This window comes from Chiloscyllium punctatum, chromosome 25 (assembly GCF_047496795.1).
Source record: "Chiloscyllium punctatum isolate Juve2018m chromosome 25, sChiPun1.3, whole genome shotgun sequence".
Lineage (NCBI taxonomy): Eukaryota > Metazoa > Chordata > Chondrichthyes > Orectolobiformes > Hemiscylliidae > Chiloscyllium > Chiloscyllium punctatum.
In genome coordinates, this window is record NC_092763.1 from 26,603,498 (window position 1) to 26,622,696 (window position 19,199).

Consider the following 19,199-nt stretch of genomic DNA (forward strand, 5'->3'; position numbering starts at 1 on the left):
CCATCTATACTGCAGGACTCACCCACAGATCCTTGAAGAACACTACTAATCACATTCTGACAATTACAGTACCTGCCCATTATCCCTGCATCAGATGTGATGCACCATTTTAATATCCAGCAGATGTGGATAAACTGGTTTATCTAAAAACTGCAAGTCTAAAGAGACATTTGTTTCAGTGGTATACTGCCAGTCACCTTGTAAAAAGTACCAGCTTCTCTAGGTACAGTGAAACAAGGATCCTGTGAACTAGAGTAAGAAGGGACGATGACAGTCAACAACAATAACTTTCAGTAATTTTTATTGTGAATTTGTACTCTAAAGAACTCCAAGAATGCAGCTTAGAACTGGATGACTTGGCCCTGGAAAAAAAAAGTAAAGATCAAAGGTTAGCAAATATACTATCTAGTAAGCAACAATCCTGTCAGTAGTCACATCAGTCGGCATCCTCCAAATGTCTCATTTGAGGGGCACTGCCTTTTTGTGAGGTTGTTAGAAAGCTGGATCATCATATTTGACTTGCTACATATATAGTTAGTGCATCTGTTATAAGCATTAAACCAACAACTCCAGCACACAGCAAGTATAGAGTAAAGCTCCACCTACTCAAAATGTAAGTAAGGTTCCCTCACACTGTTTCATAAGCCCCCACAACAATCAGAACCCTCTTGCTCCATAGGTTTTTCAGGATCCAGCCTGTTTCGGGTCTGATCTTAACTCCCCCACCCTTCATGGTGAAACACAGTTGCAACACACCACCAAAGTCTCAGAACAAAATTATAAGCATTATCTTTAGGAAGCGACATTGCTGAACAAAGAATGAATCCAGCTTGGTATCCACATGCAACATATAAATATGCACCTACCACCCCATAGTGCATGGTGCAGTTTAGCCACAACACTGCACCTTCAGTAGAATGTTACCAACTGTCTGATGCTGTCCACCCAATCCACAGAAGGTCTCAGGCACACTTACCTTCCTCTTCTTGTCTCCTCCCAGCTCAAAGTGTTTGCATCGCTTGATAGCCAGCATTCTCTTTGATCGACAGTTAGGCTCCACACATTCCAGTCTCAGCACAATCTTCTTTGTGGTCTTAGCCTGCAAACACAAGGGATAGAAATTACCATGCAAACCCTGGCTGCTCTCAACTCCCCTAACATAATAAGGTCACAACAACATGTACATACACACACTGTGGAACCTCAACACCATGAGGCAAGTTTTAAAAATATGGAGAAAGGAAATACAGCTCCACATTATTGGTGGAATGTGACAGCATTGGAGAGGCTGCAGAGGAGAGTTATCATGTTGCTTGGACTGAAGAGTTCAGTTATGAAGAGAGATTGGACAAACTAGAGTTGTTTTTCTGAAGAGCAGAGGAGATTGACGTGGGACATGATTGAGATGTATAACACTATGAGGGGCATAGATAGGGTAACAGGAATAAAGTTTTCTCCTTGGTGGAAGGATCAATGATCAGGGTGTAGATTTAAGTTAAGGGGCAGAGGTTTTGAGGAGATATTAGAAAAAACCTTTCCATTCAGAGGGTGGTGGGAATCTGGAACTCACTGCCTGTAAGAATGGTAGAGGTAGAAACCCTCATAACCTTCCACAAGTATTTAGATGTATATCTTGGCATCACAAGTGCACAAGACCAAGTGCTGGAAAATGGGATTAGCAGAGCAAGGAGGTTGTTTTTGACCAGAATGGACAGGATGGGCCATAGTGCCTTTTTCTGGGCTGTCGGCCTTTATGATTTTACAACCAGCGAAATGTCTTATAGATTAAAATGGGCCAGTGTCACAATAATTTTAACAGAATCTCTGACGTAGATAAAGCTATTTTGGACAGCATTATTAATGGATGCAAAAACCACCTTTATGAACATTGTGTTTTTCAAAATTCTGGACAGAAAGAAGAACTGTTTTAAAAAAAAACAAAAGTAATGGCATATTCTGAAAAGTGTGTACCTACAGGTTTGTGAAACAGCTGTTTGAACAAGCAGTAACTGAAGTTTAGAGGTTGGAAACAAACTGCAACCAAGTAGTTGCATACAGATATAAATTTAGTTCATTGATTGGTTAATGAACTAGTGACCAGTTATCAATGAGAAAGCAGTTTTGCTCATCAACAATCATGTGATCAGTTCTCAGCTAACTGAATAGGTTGGGGCTAGAAACAAGTTACAGAGAAGTGATCAGATCTTCACCAGGTTTCAATTCTCTGCATTCAGAACCCACTTTAAAAATTGAATAAAATCAGTTTGTTTTCTTCAGCAGTTGCTGTTATTTGTCATTTACAATTGATAACTTTTTACAAGTGAACAAGTCACCCTATGCCTCTTGCAGACCAGTAGAAAATTTGGGGAAAAAATTAGAAGGCCAAGAAGAAACGTTCTGATTAGCAAGAACAAACTTAACAGAACTTGAATATAAGATATAGCTTTCCATCCATCCAAGTCTTTGTTCCTTGACCATATCTTTGTCCGTAAAAGAGGATTTGAAAAGGAATTTCAAATGAGTTTCAAATGTTCAAGATATATGTTGACAGTTTATATTTCTTAGAATAGCAATTCTTCTAAAGTACAGAAATCCGGTCCGTGCTTCCTGTCGACCAGAGTTTGAAAATCAGATAGATTGGGGAATTTTTGTATACTTAGTTTAAAATCATTAACTTATGACGAGTCTGCATATGGTGGGGTTCAGCTTCCTGTATACTGTCCCATTGAGATGGTACCATAGTGGAGATGCCACTGGACTGTAATCCAGAAACGCAGGACAATTTTTTGAAGATGTGGATTTGTATTCCATGATAGTAGATGTTGAAACTGGAATTCAATAAAATCTAGAATTAAAAGCTAGCCCAATGGTGACCATTCAATCATTGTTGATTGTCATAAAAACCCATCTGGTTCGCTAACATTCTTTAGGGAAGGAAATCCACCATCCTTACCTGGTGTGGCATATATGTATCTCTAAACCCTGGATGAATTTAACAAAAAACTGGAACCAATAAAGAGTAAGCACAGGAACAAGGCCACAAGCAATAGGAACATGAATACACCATTTGTCCCCTCACATCTACTCTGCCATTCACACGCTCATGGCTGATACAATAGTCTTCATCTCCACTTTCCACCTTTTGACCATAACCCGATTCTCCTACTGATCAAGAAACTATCTAATTCAACCTTAAATATAGACAAGGACTCTGCCACAAGCTCTCTGCGGCAAGGAGTTCCAAAGGCACTCAACCCTCAGAGTAAATGTCTCCCCACGTTGGTCTTAAATTTACACCTCTGTATTCTGAGATTATATCCTTTGGTCCTATTCTCCCAACATGGAAAACATTCTCTCAGCATTTATCCTGTCAGGCCCCTGAAGAATCCGAAACGCTTCAAAAAGACCACTGCTCATTCTTCCAAACTCCAATGAGTAAAGTCCCAATCTGTTCAGCCTTTGCTCATCCGACAATGCCAGGGATCATCCTAGCAAATCTACTTTGAACTCCCTCCAATGAAACAATATTCTTCAGTAAAGAGGATCAAAACTGCTCACAGTACTCAAGATGTGATCTCACCAGCAACTTGTATAGTTACAGTAAGACTGCCCCACTCTTGATATTCCATATCTCTTAAACTAAGGGTCAACATTCCTGATCACCTGCTGTACCCCTGTGCTAGCTTATTGTGTTTCATACACAGGTACTCACCCAGTCCCTTTATATTGCAGCTTTTCTCCATTAATATAACACTGTTCTTTTGTTCTATCTTCTAAAATGAACTTCACATTTTCCCATATTATAATCCACTTGTCAACCATTACGCATTTACTTAACCATATCAATGTGAACTGCTTGTATCCCTCCTGCAGCTTGTCTTTCAATTTATTTTTGTTGCTTGCAAATTTGGCTACAGTACATTTGCCTCCAAGTTATTAATATATACTGTATACAGCTGCAGTGCCAACACTGATCCCCATGGAACTGCACTGGTCACAGGTTATCAACCCTTGCTGTTTCTTGTTGATTAAGCTATTCTCTATCCATACCAACAAACTACCTCTAAAACCGTGCATCAGCTGTTGAAATTCAATGTTGACTCACAAACAATGGACATGTGACAGACACAAGCTATTCTTTTAAGGACACACAGCTTCAAGACAGGAGAATAGAGGGAGGAGCCAAAGTCTAGAATACACAAGACATTGCATATCACTGCTGAGCTTTATATGATGCATCATGGCCAAATACAGCAGCAAATAAAAACGCTGGGAAGCGTAAGGGAGTTGCAGCCAGTGGGAAACATCACCATATATAATGGAAGCTTAATCGGTGCAACTTTCAGTCAATATGTTGATAGTTCATGTCTGAGTTTATAAATACTTTTCACTCTCCTGTCTCTTCAGCAAATCAGCTCTACTGACTAATGAGGAACAGAAATATTGAGCATCAGAGGTTCCTTTTAAACCTGCATTAACTCAGCATTCCATATTTGGTATTTCCTTTGTCATGAGATCTCATCCAACTGTGTCACATTAATAACTAGCCTTCTGCAAAAGCAAACAAATCACTATATCAAAACAGAACAAGGTCTAAGGGTCATCAAGGTCTTGACTCACGTCAAAGACTTATCAGGTGTCATCGTACCCCATTATCAATATAGTGTACCAGAAATGAGGTGGTTTCTGGTCCTGGAAGAATGAAAAATGAACTTCAGATATAGATGGACAAAGGGACAATGCCACCTGATGTCAAAGCCATTAGCCAAGAGTGGTTACACAAGTGAATATCACAGCATTGATGGCCAGTCCCAAAATAAGAAATATTAGCAGGTCAGGAAGGGGCAAGATGGCATATCACCTCCTTGGGGGAAGGCCATGAGTACCCTCACATCAGCCCAAGGGAAGAGCCAAGTGTTAATACCAAGACTACCGCAGATCGCCAAGGAAGGACATCGGATCACTAAGACATGGGAGAACACAACTCTACTCCTCCATTCTCCAGAATAGCTCTGGGATCACTGAAGAGTTATCGTCTGTCACAGGTTTTACATTTGCTTTCTCTGCTAATTAAATAAGTTCCATATCTAACCTGCTGCTTCTCAAAAGAACCATTACAAAATTGCAATTATTTGATTATTTTAGGTAACCATGATCACAAATGCCCTAAAATCAACAGAAAGCAAGGTCTGAGGCAGCATAGGATGGAAGTGGGAGCAAAGCAGATAAGCCTTGGCTTAGCAAGAAAGCCTGAAAGATTTAGCATGGTGGCTACACAAACTGGACAAAGTGAAAAGGAGTCACCAAAGGGGTATATTTAAACTTTTTAATCGTACTCGGCTAACTGACAACCAGGAAAACTGAAGAAATTACTCAAGGCAGGTGAATGTGGAATGTCTAGCTTAAGGGTACAGGAGCTACTATATAGGGAACATGTAGTGGAGGCTGATGTGATGACACTATATTCCCACATTATGATTGCACAAGTTAAAATATAAGTCCTTCCCAGTACATTTTAACAGAACCCAATATATGTAGAGCTGCTGTACATGGCCAGTTTAAATCTAATAGTTCTTCAGGACCATGCACCAACCATACCATGACAGAAGGCTAACTGTCCACTGAAAACGTATAGATAGACAACACTTTATCCGAAACGGCGAAATCTGAAAATCTCCGAAATCTGAAGGCTTATTCGTGAAGTTTTTTCTCATTAACAAGGTTGTTCGGCGCACAAACAGTTAACCCAACTCCACAACCACTCGATGTGTGTCAATCAGATGCAACGTGGGAGAGCGTGGCGCAGGACCAGCAGGCCTCAATTCTGTTTCAGGGCCCGTTTTACTCACAGTGAGTCTGCTGTTCGGTAAGATTTTTAAAAATTTCACCACCAAACTGTCACTTATTCTAAAATTCAAAAAATTCTGATTTCTGAAAACCAGCTAGTCCTGAGCATGTCTGATAAAGGATTGTGCATTTGTACAGAACATAAATATAACAAGCCAGTATCTGCACCATCTCAAAACCACAAAGCAGACTGTAGTAGTGAAACACGCTCACCAAACCAGTCGAAGTCTTAGTAAAAAATACGGCCTAGGTAACCCTGACCAGTCTAACAAGAAACCAAAACGCTTCTATTGCACCTTTTAAGTCCTCAAGCTGCATGAAAGCATTTTAAAGTTAATGAAGCCTTTCAAAATGGAGTTATGGCTAAATACATGAGTTGCAGAAGATGGCATGGGTGGAATATGTTTTAACAATGCTAGTTAAAGTAATGTATTTGAAAAATGAATATTGGCCAGGACTGGTACAAGCTGAGACCCCTCTTCTCGGAATTATCATGATATCTTGCACATCCAGCCAAGAGCGTAAACAAAGCCCCAGTTTAACATACATCTCACCTGACAGTGCAACACAAAAGCAATCAGTCCAAAGAAACTCACTCTTACCTTTTTTCGAAATATAGGCTTTGTCTGTCCACCATAACCACTCTGCTTCCTGTCATAACGCCTCTTACCTGTAGGAAGATATGTCATGAGCTCCTGTCTGAACATTATACTCAGCTAAGTCCACAGAGACAGGATAATGTCAGGATATTCCAACAAATTTAATCGCAGATCATGCAAAGTTTCAACACAATCAACTCCCGTTCACTGAGCAGTCTATCCACATACCAGAGAGGTTTGTCACACTCCTGAAGACTGCACTATAAATTCTCTTTCTGTCTGCAGTGCCAAACTCTAAAGTAGACAGCAAAGAGATCCACCATACTGGCCAGCCATTCTCTGGGCGATCACGGACACTATTGTGAAGGCAGAAAGTGGGTTGGGGGCTAGAGTTCACGATAGATGGAGATGGAGCCCAGAGAAGAGAAAAGTAATCATGCATTCAAAGAGGTGGATAACAATAAGCTGAGGAGAAAGAAAAACTGGTAATTGGAGCCATAATTGAGTGAAAACCTGTTGTCCATGCTGAAGGCAGCCCATGTCATTACAGGGTCTGGGATTTGGGAAGGGGTAAAAGACATGGAAGGAGGCACTCAAGCCCTAAAATTGTTGAACTCTATATTGGGGCATGAATGGTATAGGCTTCTCAAGTGGAAAATCAGCTGCTGTTGTTGTTCATACTTGTACTGAACCTCACTGGAGCAATGCAGCAGACAGAAATGTTAACCAGGGAACATGGTGATGTGTTAAAGTGGCAGACAACCAAAAGCTCAGGGTCATTTTTGCTGACAGAATGTGAGTGTTCTGTAAATCGGTCGCACAGTCTGCATTTCGTTTCCCCGATGTAGAGGAAACCACATTGTGAGCACCAAATACAGTAGGCTAGATTGAGTGAAGTTAGGTAAATTGCTGCTTCATCTGGAAGGTGTCTGGAGCCTTGGATAGGGAGGATGGCAGAAGTAAACAGGCAGGTGTTACACCTTTTGCTATTGCAAGGTACCATGACGATATGGAAAGGTGTTGGAAATACATCAGGTGTCCCAGAGGGAACATTCCCTGAGAATGCTGAAAAGGAAATGGAGGGGAATGTGCACATTGGGGTGGCATAAATGGTGGCGATTTGCTACCATCAGTTCTGAAGAAGGGTCACTGGATTCAAAATGTTAACTCTGTTTTTTCTCCATAGATGCTGCCAGATCTGCTGAGTTTCTATAGCCAATCCTATTTTTCTTTGCAACTTGCTCTAATTTTTTCTCACAACTGAAATCTCTCATCTCTGGAACTATTCTCAATTCTTCTGCACCATCTCCAATACATTCATCCTTCCTAGTGTGCGATCCAAACTATATATAATACTCCAGCTGAGATCTAACCAGTATCTTACACAAGTTCTTCATAACATTCCTGTACTCTTTTATTCTATCTGTGTAGGCTAGAACACCATGTACTTTATTAACAGTCCTGCCACCTTTAATAATTTATGTACACATACATCTAGATCTTTTTGCTCTTGTACTCTTTAGAATAAAACCCTTGTTTTATACAGTCTCTTCATTGTACTTAAGTGCGTCACCTCGCTTCTTCATGGTGAACTTTCTTTCTGAAATGTCAAATCACTTGTTCCTCGGATACTGCCTGATCTGCTGTGCTTTTTCCAGTGCCAAGCTTCATCAACTCAAACTTCATTTGTGATCTATCTGACCACATCCAACATCATTCCCACCAGTGACTTACCCTGTGCATACAAGGAATCCTTTCCTTTCTTGTACTGGGTAACCTTATGAGGCTGGTGCCTGCGACATTTCTTGCAGTACGTCCTCCGGGTTTTTGGTACGTTGACCTGCAGAGAAATGGGGTGAAGAAAACAAAATGGGATTCTGATTGAGACGTACCAATATAATATTACATCAAGCTCTAAAGTCATGTATCTCAAGCTTGCTCAAGGTGCTTGAGGGGATCTGTAACTCAACACTCAGGCCCTACTGAACAGGAAGATGTTAGTCTAAATTAGCCCCATCTTCCTCCATGAAAATTATTCTTTGCAGACCCTGGCCCAACAGCCCCTTTTGACAGCCGAGGTTCCTACAACAATCGACCAGACAGAATGGAAAATCATTATGAGCCAACACAGCAGGCTTGCCTGAAAAATGGTTGGCCACAAGTCTATGATTCAGATTCAAGCCATGTAGATTTGAATGGACATGGTAGACAATAGGTTTATCCATTTCCCTGCTCTCTTTGAGACCAAGATTATGAATCCATTAAGCATCCATCATTTTCCTCCATTCACTGGCTCACCTGACCAAAACTCCCCTTATGGTCCAGAGTCCTAAACTCACATCTTATTTATCTTCTGCCCTATCGCTCCCAATGCCCTATTTGAGCTCATTTAGTACACAAAGGCCCACCTCTGCTCTCTCTTATTAACACTAAATTACTGTATATCCCAATTCCCTTCCTGGTCTCCATAACAGTGCTACTTTAACAATTGTCTGTCTCCCCCCCCCCCCCCCCCCCCTCACCTTGGGTACTTACCTCCCGTCTCCAAAGCTGTCATTACCTTTCCATAAGAAAAACAAAACCCCTCTCAAGTTGTAAAATGCCTTCAAAGCCCGTATCCAGCTTTTCCACAACCCCATGTTTAAACTTCTCCAATCTAATCCCTGCCTTCTCATGGCATTAAAATTGGCTTTTAAAATCACAAATGAAATGCTATATGACTGTGACAAAATTAAACTAGCCTCTTGATTCTTAAGTTGTCTGCACTCTTTGGCACAACTGGGCACACCACCTTCCTCCAATGCCTCATCATAGTTCTCACTGGATCAAACTGGAGTAGAAGTGGGTTAATTAGGATTATTCTAAATATGGAAGGATTGTCTTATAAGAAAAAGCTATACTGTGGAAAAGGATATGGAAGATATAGACTGTAGGGAAATAGATGGTGACATCTTGCAAAATGCCCATATTACAGAGGGGGAAGTGCAGGATGTCTTGAAATGGATAAACCTCCAGGACCTGATCAGGTGTACCCTAGAACTCTGTGGAAAGCTAGAGAAATAATTGCTGGGCCTCTTGCTGAGATATTTTATCATCAATAGTCACAGGAGAGGTGCCGGAAGACTAGAGGTTGGCTAACGTGGTGCCACTGTTTAAGAAGAGTGGTAAGGACAAGCCAGGGAACTATACACCAGTGAGCCTGATGTCTGTGGTGGGCAAGTAGTTGGAGGGAACCCTGAGGGACAGGATTTACATGTATTTGGAAAGGCAAGGACTGATTGGGGATAGTCAACGTGGCTTTGTGCATGGGAAATGTCTCACAAACTTGAGGAGTTTTTTGAGCAAGTAACAAAGAGGATTGATGAGGGCAGAGCAGTAGATGTGATCTATATGGACTTTAGTAAGACGTTCGACAAGGTTCCCCATGGGAGTCTGATTAGCAAGGTTAGATCTCATGGAATACAGGGAGAACTAGCCATTTGGATACAGAATTGGCTCAAAGGTAGAAGACAGAGGGTGGTGGTGGAGGGTTATTGTTCAGACTGGAGACCTGTGGCCAGTGGAGTGCCACAAAGATCAGTGCTGGGCCCTCTACTTTTTGTCATTTACATAAATGATTTGGATGTGAGCATAAGAGATACAGTTAGTAAGTTTGCAGATGACATCAAATTTGGAGGTGTAGTGGAGTGAAGAGAATTACCTCAGATTACAACAGGATCTGGACCAGATGAGCCATTGGGCAGAAAAGTGGCAGATGGAGTTTAATTCAGATAAATGCGAGGTGCTGCATTTTGGAAAAGCAAATCTTAGCAAGACTTATACACTTAATGGAAAGGTCCTAGGGAATGTTACTGAACAAAGAGACCTTGGAGTGCAGGTTCATAGCTCCTTGAAAGTGGAGTCACAGGTAGATAGGATAGTGAAGGCAGCGTTTGGTATGCTTTCCTTAATTGGTCAGAGTATTGAGTCCAGGAGTTGGGAGGTCATGTACCGGCTATACAGGACATAGGTTAGGCCACTGTTGGAATATTGCATGCAACTCTGGTCTCCTTCCTATCAGAACAATGTTGTGAAACTTGAAAGGGTTTAGAAAAAGATTTACAAGGATAATTGGAGGATTTGAGCTATAGGGAGAGGCTGAGGCTGTGGCTGTTTTCCCTGGTGCGTCGGAGGCTGAGGGATGACTTATAGAGGTTTACAAAATTATGAGGGGCATGGATAGGATAAATAGACAAAGTCTTTTCTCTGGGGTTGGGGAGTCCAGAACTAGAGGGCATAGGTTTAGGGTGAGAGGGGAAAGATAGACCTACGGGGCAACTTTTCATAGAGAGGATTGTATGTGTACGGAATGAGCTGCCAGAGGAAGCGGGACAGGCTGGTACAACTGCAACATTTAAGAGGCATTTGGATCGGTATATGAATAGGAAGGGTTTGGATATCGGCCGGGTGCTGGCAGGTGAGACTAGACTGGGTTAGGATATCTGGTCAGCATGGACGGGTTGGACCGAAGGGTCTGTTTCCATGCTGTACATCTCTATGACTCTATAAACAAGTTGAGATTCTATTCACTAGAGTTAAGAAGAATGAGAGATGATCTTATTGAAACATACAGGATCCTTAAGGGGCTTGGCAGGGTAAATGCTGAGAGGATGTTCTCTCATGGGAGAGTCTAGGACCAAAAGACAGTCACAGAATGAAGGGTCACCAGACTGAAATTATGAGGAATTTTTTCTTATTCACAGCATGGAGTGTCTTTGCAACTCCTTGCAACGAAGAGCTGTGGGGCAGAATTGATAAGTACATTGAAGGTTGAGATAGATAGATCAGTAGGGGTATCTATGGACATGGGAAAAGCAGGAAAATGGAAGTGTGGAGTGCCAGATCAGCAATGATCCTAATGAATGGCAGGGCAGGCTCATGGAGCCGAAGAGCCGACTGCTGTTCCTATTCAGCCTTTTGAGCCTGCTGTGCCCTTCAAGAAAATCATCTGAGACTAACATCTGCCAGTTCCAATCTTATAAACACAGTCACCTTCTCCCCACTCTGATATTGCTACCTGTGGCCCAAATGATCTGTTGATGACTTACTTCTATTGCTACATGCTGCACCTCAGGCAATCTCACAAGGCATGGCGGTGCAGGTTAGAATAGCCTGCTCCTGTCTCAGTCCTATTCACTGTCTGTCCTCACTGCCTTGCATTAGCTCCCAGTTAAATAAAGACAAGATTTAAAGACCATTATTTTTCAAAGCTGCCACTGCTTTTGGCCTTTAATAAAGCACAGACCTCTCAAATGTTCATGCTGATCTCTCTCTCTGCACCTTCAGCATCTGTAATACTGTATTCTGTTCTGCTACCTGAAGCAATTTATATGATACTATGCACCCGGGTAGAGCACACAACATTTTTCAGTGTCTCAGTACATGTGACAACAATAAATCAAGTTAAATATCTGTAAATTCCCACCAACTCCTGCTGCTTGAGCATGTCTCTGTAATTGTTGCACCATGTCTTCAGGTGCCTCTGCCCATTATCTACAATCCCACTATAAATCTCCCACCTTATCTTCCCCTCTGAAGGCTGCCTGTTTGAATGCTGCTGTAACAGTGACACATGTAACTCATTGGTCACACTGCGTCTGATAACAATGCCACTTTTTTTGGGGGGGGGCGGATTCTGGACAAGGCGCTACATTAATGCAAGTTGTTGTTATATTCTTTTCTCTTGGGGGACTTGCTGGAGGGCAGCTCCCTTGGCACCTCCCGGCTGCTGTCGAATCGCCTTCCAGCCGGGGTAGCCCTCCCCCCAACCATCATCTCACTGCAGTCCCGCGGCCCTCCCTCTCAGGGATTCAGCCTCAGATACGGTTTCTGCGCTGTCGACCCCTCAGCTCGGCTCGATTCCCTCGCCAGCTGGTCTGCCACACGCGGGAGGCGAGCTTGCACTGCTTCGCGCAGCCGGTGTGGCATCTGCCGAAGGCGGATGGCGGCTGATTGTCCCTAGGCCTCAGGCTCCGTCAGCTCTTTCACTCACCATCTTGTCGTCTCGGTCCCGGGCACAGAGAGAGAGAGAGAAAGAAGGTGGGCGCGCTGACGTCACCGCGCGGTGCTTACAGAGCGCGGTGCATGCTGGGATTCTGGCGGACCGAGGCTAACACCTCAGTGTTGCGGGTCGTCAACGGACCCAATGAGCAGGGGACATGAATTGAACAGTAAATGCAAACTAGGGTGAACAAAATAATAATGAGTCCGAGAGAATATGTAGCTTGACAGTTCAGAATCGAATGCCAACCCTATTATCATAGAGTCATAGAAATGTACAACATGGAAACAAACCCTTCAGTCCAACCAGATATCTCAACCCAATCTAGTCCCACCTGCCAGCACCCGGCCCATATCCCTCCAAACCCTTCCTATTCATATACCCATCCAAATGCCTGTTAAATGTTGCAATTGTACCAGCCTCCGCCACTTCCTCTGGCAGCTCATTCCATTCACTGTGTGAAAAAGTTGCCCCTTAGGTCTCTTTTATATCTTTCCCCTCTCACCCTAAACCTATGCCCTCTAGTTCTGGACTCCCCCACCCCAGGGAAAAGACTTTGTCTATTTATCCTATCCATGCCCCTCATAATTTTGTAAATCTCTATAAGGTCACCCCTCAGCTTCTGACGCTGCAGGGAAAACAGCCCCAGCCTGTTCAGCCTCTCCCTGTAGCTCATCCTCCAACCCTGGCAACATCCTTGGAAATCTTTTCTGAACCCTTTAAAGTTTCACAACATCTTTCCAATTGGAAGGAAAGCAGACTTGCACGCAATATTCCAACAGTGGCCTAACCAATTGTCTTTTAGAATCATAGAATTTTACAGTATGGAAGGAGGCCATTCAACCCATCGTGTCAATACTGGTTCCCAAAAGAGGTACCCAGCTAGTCCCCTGATCTAGCGCTAACTCCATAGCCCTTAAACTCATCACATTCAAATATGTATCTAGCTCTCTTTTGAAACCTCATATGAAATCTGCCTGCATCACTTTCCAAAACCTCACAACCCTTTAAGAATTTTGTCCTCATCAAACTCCTCGGTCACTTGCTGATATTCCCAAAACTGTGACCCCCTAGTTTTTGAGATAGACCGAGTGCAAACAGAATTTCCTCCTTTGCCCTGTAAAAATTGTTCACAATTAAGGTCACCTCTTTAACTCCTATGCTCCAAGGAGAGTAAGCCCAATTTCATAGACTAGAATCTCTACAGTGTGAAAACAGGCCATTTGGTCCAACAAGTCCACACCAACCCTCCGAAGAGTAATCCGCCCAGATCCATTCCCCTACTACTCTAAATTTACCCTGACTGGTGCCCCAACCCACATATCCCTGAACAACATGGGTGTGGCCAATTCACCAAATCTACACATCCTTGGATTATGGGAGGAAACCGGAGCACCCAGAGGAAACACGTATGGAGACGGGGAGAATTTGCAAACTCCACATAGACAGGTACCCCAGGCCGGAATTGGTGCTGTGAGGCAACAGTGCTAAACACTGAGCCACCGTGCCACCCAAATTTCTTGAACCTTTCCTTGTATCTAAATACCTTCATTCCTAGTATCATTCTAGTAAATATTATTTGCCCTTTCTCCAGGGCTTTAGCATCCTTCCATCTATAATGTGCTTAGAACTGAACACAGTACTCCAGATGTGATCTGACCAATGATTTGTAGAGGTGTGGCATCAAATCCTTGCTTTCATACTCTATGCCTCTTTTTGTAAACCTAATGATCCTTCTTAACAATTGCCTGGAAAATTTCTGTCAATGGCTCCACAATTTATTTTCTTACCTGTCTCAGCAATTCAGGATGCATTCCGCTGGGGCCTGGAAACCTTTTACCTGGAGTGTTGCCAGCCTTTTTAGCACCTCTTCTTTATCTATCACTGTACTCCTCAGCTACTCAACACCCGAGTTTTCAACTAGGCAATTGTCTCATGCATCAAGCAAGAAATTCTTAAAAATTAATTGTTTTGGTATTAAAAGTGGAAAGATTTTTTTTGTCTCCTAACATTTCCCAAATCTAGAACGACTGTTAGTTGATAAACTCAATTATTTATCTCCAAATGTTGACTTACTTAATTCCTAACAGGCCAAATCAAGAACTTTGGTACTGAACTAAAGTATTAGTGCCCAATTTGGGGGAAAGGACACCTGAAGAATGTCCAGCCAGTACTGGATCTATGAGTAGGAGTGTCTTGGTCTCTAACCCCTACATAATAATAATCAGGGGGCTGTGTCTGGATGCTTTGGACCAAAGGCTTTTTGTATAAGAGTTCCCAGAACTCGCAGGCCCTCCTCCAGCCCTGAGATCACTCAAACAACAGTGTGTTGTATAGCCAAATTTTCCAAATCCACTCACAAGCCTTGGACTCCATCTCTAGAATAAGCTTAGGGATCACACACTCCATCCTGCAATTCATATATTCACATGAACATGAACCGTGTAAGCTCCAAACTCAATAAAAAGGCATGGTGCACTGATAAACTTAGCTGTTCAGCCCAATCACGGCTGCAGGTCCAACTGATGGGTGCGCTGCGGCAGTCTTAAAGTGGATGTGGAGGATGGGGGACTGTTATAAATGTTGGATCTTCAGAATACTTTCACAAGATCTCACGTGGAAAGTGAAACTGAGTGGAAAATTGCACATTTCATAATTATGAGCTAACACGTTTGCATGGAAAACTGTCATGTGCTCTTATTTTCAGAAACAGTGAGGAAATGGGGGATAATGAACAGCAAGGCAGAAGGTGGAACATTGAGGAAGCTACCAGAAAAGCATGCACACTCCTGGATTTTTTAATTACGTTTGAGTCTAAAAACCAAAGCAGCTATGTTAAACCTATACTGACTCAGCTCACAGTGTATGCAAATATTGACACAGCAGCTGAGGACAGATTGACAAGACATGAGAGTGAGGGAGGAAATTGACTCAATGGTATGAAGGATCAGGGACAAAAGTAATGTGGAGGAACTGGAGAATCAATGATGAGACATGGAAACATAGAAATGGAAGCAAGAATGGGCCATTTGGCCTTTCGAGTCTGTTCCACTTTTCATTATGATCATGCCTGATTATCCAACTCAGTATCCTATTCCTGATTTCGCCTCAGACACTTTAATGGCTCTAGCCCTGGGAACCATATCTGAGTCCTTCTTAAAACATTCAATGTTTTGGCCTTAGCTGCTTTTCTGACAGAGAATTCCAGATGTTCACCATTTCTCATCTCAGACACACTCCCGAACTCGCTGGAAATGTTCTTCCTGTTTTTATATAATGCTTAGTGAACCTTTGAGGAGTTTCATTCTTCCATCTCGAAGCCCATTACAAGCTGGGGGAACAACACCTTCTTTTCCACTTAGGACACTTAAGGCCTCCAGGACTCAATGTTCAGATTTGAACTGCGTCCACCAATGTGAACACCTCTCCCCAATGTCATGTTTGTATGTGTTAGTCGAGCTGATCTATTTTCTCCATTAGCATCTACTCTTAACCTATAGCATTCCTCTCCTAACATTTGCACTCTTTTTGTTGTTGATCTGCGTTTTTCACCACCTATTTCACTTACTCCTCCACCTCTTTGTCGACAGCACAAAACCAAACAACTTTACAGCTGCTTTTAGCTTTGAGGAAGAACCTGGCCTCAAAACATTAACTCTAATCCTCTCTCTCCACAGATGCTGCCAGATCTGCTGAGTTTCTTTAATAATGTCGGTTTTGATTTATGATGATTTTCAGTAGTTAATCAATGATTTTCAGTGATGTTCAATCCTGGCCAACATACCTGCTCTTAGTTCCAGTCACCACTACCATTTAACAGAGGAGCCATGATGAACCTTTCCCTCCCAGTTGTTTGAGCATTTTGCATTGTCCTACAGCCTCAACCTGACCCCTCAATGGGTAACTTTGGCACTGCCTATGAATATCTCTGAATGATCTATATACATAGGGATAATTAAAATGCAAGTTATCATTTTCAGAAAGCATTCATTGTTGTAATGTAGTATGCGTAGTAGGAAATGTGTACACAGCAGGCTCCTACAAACAATGTTGTGTCAATGATGAGATGTTTTGTTTTAGTGATATTTTATGAGGGGTAAGTACTGACCAGGACTCTGGAATGACTACTTGCTCTCTTCAACTTTCTCTCTTGATATTTATTCATGCATGAATATTTTAGGAAGGTTACACTCATTGGCTAAAATAAAAGCAAATTACTGCGGATGCTGGAATTTGAAATCAAAAGAGAAAATACTGGAAAATCTCAGCAGGTCTAGCAGCATCTGTAAGGAAAGAAAAGAACTGACGTTTCGAGTCTAACTGATCTTTGTCAAAGCTAAAAAATGGGGAGAAATAGGGAGGTATTTATATGAGGCTGAGAGAAGGTGAGTCATGGCTCCAGAAGCAAAGGTAGCAATAAAGAGGTGATCATGACAGTGCATAGAGAAGATTATAGGGAGATTAGGAGCTGTGAATGACCAAGGCTGAAGCCAGTGCTGTGTGACAAAATATGTGGGGAATGGGGCGGGGGGGAGGGGTGAAGCAGAGGCAAAATGGAAAACAGGGGAGAAGGGTAGCAAAGGGGGAAGAGGAGAGAAAAAGATGATGAGAGAGTGGGGAATGAGGGAAAGAGAGACAATCGAGAAATAAGAGGTAAAGAACAGTGAAAAAAATATATTAAAAAAATAAATTAAATAAATGAAATAAAATTATCTGAAGTTGTTGAATTCAATGTTGAGACTGGCAGGCTGTAACTTGCCTAATCGGAAGATGAGATGCTGTTCCTCCAGTTTGCGTTGAGCTTCTCTGGAAAATTTCAGCAGGCCAAGGACAGACATGTGGGCATGGGAGCAGGATTGTGTGTTGAAGTGGCAAGCCACAGGCTGTACACTCATTGGCTGTAGTCCCGCTAGTCGCTAGTTCGGCCTGGCTGTGTTCATCAGATTTTTCCAAAGTGGGTACAATTGAAGATATCATCCCTGCTGGGCACAATTTGATCTACCCCTCTCTGTCATTGTTGTTTCATGCTGCTTTTCACTCAGTCTCAAAGGCATCTGGTGTACTCCTGATATAGCATCACCATTGTGATCAAATCCTGGATTTCACACAGTAATAGTCAACATGGCCCAGAACATGACTTCTTCAGGGATGATATAAAACATTTGCCTGTAGTCTCTCTGTTCCAAATACAAGTGTTCAGCTCTCTGTGAAATGCAATCTTGGAAAGACTTTGCAGGAAGGTGTTCTTAATGCTAGTGATGTTGGATGTTTCAAGTCATAGAATTGGATAGCAGGGATGCAGACCCTTCGGTCTGATTTGTCCATGCCAATCTGATATCCCAAATTAATCTGGTCCCGTTTGCCAGCATTTGGCCCATATCCCTCTAAACCCTTCCTATTCATACACATCCAGATGCCTTTTAAATGTTGTTATTGTATCAGCTTCCACCATTTCCTCTGACAGATCACTTCCATATACACACCACCCTTTGCATGGAAAAGTTGCCCCCTTACCTCCGTTTTAAATCTTTTCCCTCTCACCTTAAACTTATGCCCTCTAGTTTTGGATTCCCCTGCCCTGGGAAAAAGACCGTGGCTATTCACACTATCCATGCCCCCCCCATGATTTTATAAACCTCATTAAGGCCAGCCCTGAGCCTCCGACACTCCAGGGAAAATAACCTCTCCCTTTCGCTCAAACCTTCACAATGATGTTGGCTGTTTAAAGGATCTCAATGTCTGTGATGCGCTGCTGTAAGTGGATGTTGAGGATCCTGTGGAGGCTGTACTGGTGGAAGTGCTCTGAAACATGTACATGACGTTGTTAAACATGTACATGACTCAGTGTCATAGGAAGGTTGATGAGAACTACAGTTTTGTATACTTGGAGTTTGGTCTGTGCTCTGAGGCTGTGGTTGTTCCCCACACACATTTATAGAGTTGACCAATCGTCTCGGAAATGTCACCTCTATTTCTTTAGTCATCCAGCATTCCCTACACATACCAGTCTTGCCTTTCACCCTAACAGGAACATACTGTCTCTGGACACTCATTCTCTCCTTTTTGAAGGTTTCCCATTTTCCAGCCATCCATTTACTTGTGAATATCGCCCCCAGTCAACTTTTGAAAGTTTTTGCCCAATACTGTCAAAATTGACCTTCCTCCTGGCAAATCTCCCTGCCAGTATAATAGTCCCCTTTCAATTTAGGTGCAATCCTTCCTTCTTATACAGGTCATCTCTACCCCAGAAGAGATTCCAATGATCCAAAAATGTGAACCCTTCTCCCGTAAACAAGCTCCTCAGCAATGCATTCATCTGCTCTATCCTCCTATTCCTACCCTCACTAGCTTGTAGCACCAGGAGTAATCCAGATATTACTACCCTCAAGGATGTCCTTTTTAAATTCCTGCCTAACTTTGCAGATTCTCGCTTCAGAATCTCATCCTTTTCCCTTCCTATGTCATTAGTTCCAATATGCACAATGACCTCCTGCGGTCCCTCTCCCCTTTGAGAATATTCTGCACTGTCTTTGGGATATCCTTGATCCTGGCACCAGGAAGGCAACATTCTGATTTTTCGCGTTGGCCGCAGAAGCGTCTGTCTGTGCCTCTGACTAGTGAGTCCCCAATCACAATCAATTGCTTGCAATCTGGTGTATACCTCATTACATGAGAGCCAGTCTTAGTACCAGAAGCTTGCCTGTTCCTGCTAC

At 42.6% G+C, this 19,199-nt stretch overlaps 1 protein-coding gene across 1 annotated transcript; it reads right to left on the minus strand.

Moving 5' to 3' along the window:
- Positions 1–284: 284 nt before the first annotated feature.
- rpl36a (ribosomal protein L36A) lies at positions 285–12,605 on the minus strand. The gene is made up of 5 exons (XM_072594872.1): positions 12,478–12,605; positions 8,181–8,286; positions 6,450–6,517; positions 977–1,099; positions 285–362 (listed from the first exon to the last, which is right to left on the minus strand). Exons 1-5 carry the CDS (start codon positions 12,478–12,480, stop codon positions 342–344), a joined length of 321 nt encoding a protein of 106 aa, XP_072450973.1. The 5' UTR covers positions 12,481–12,605; the 3' UTR covers positions 285–341.
- Between the last annotated feature and the right edge of the window lie 6,594 nt (positions 12,606–19,199).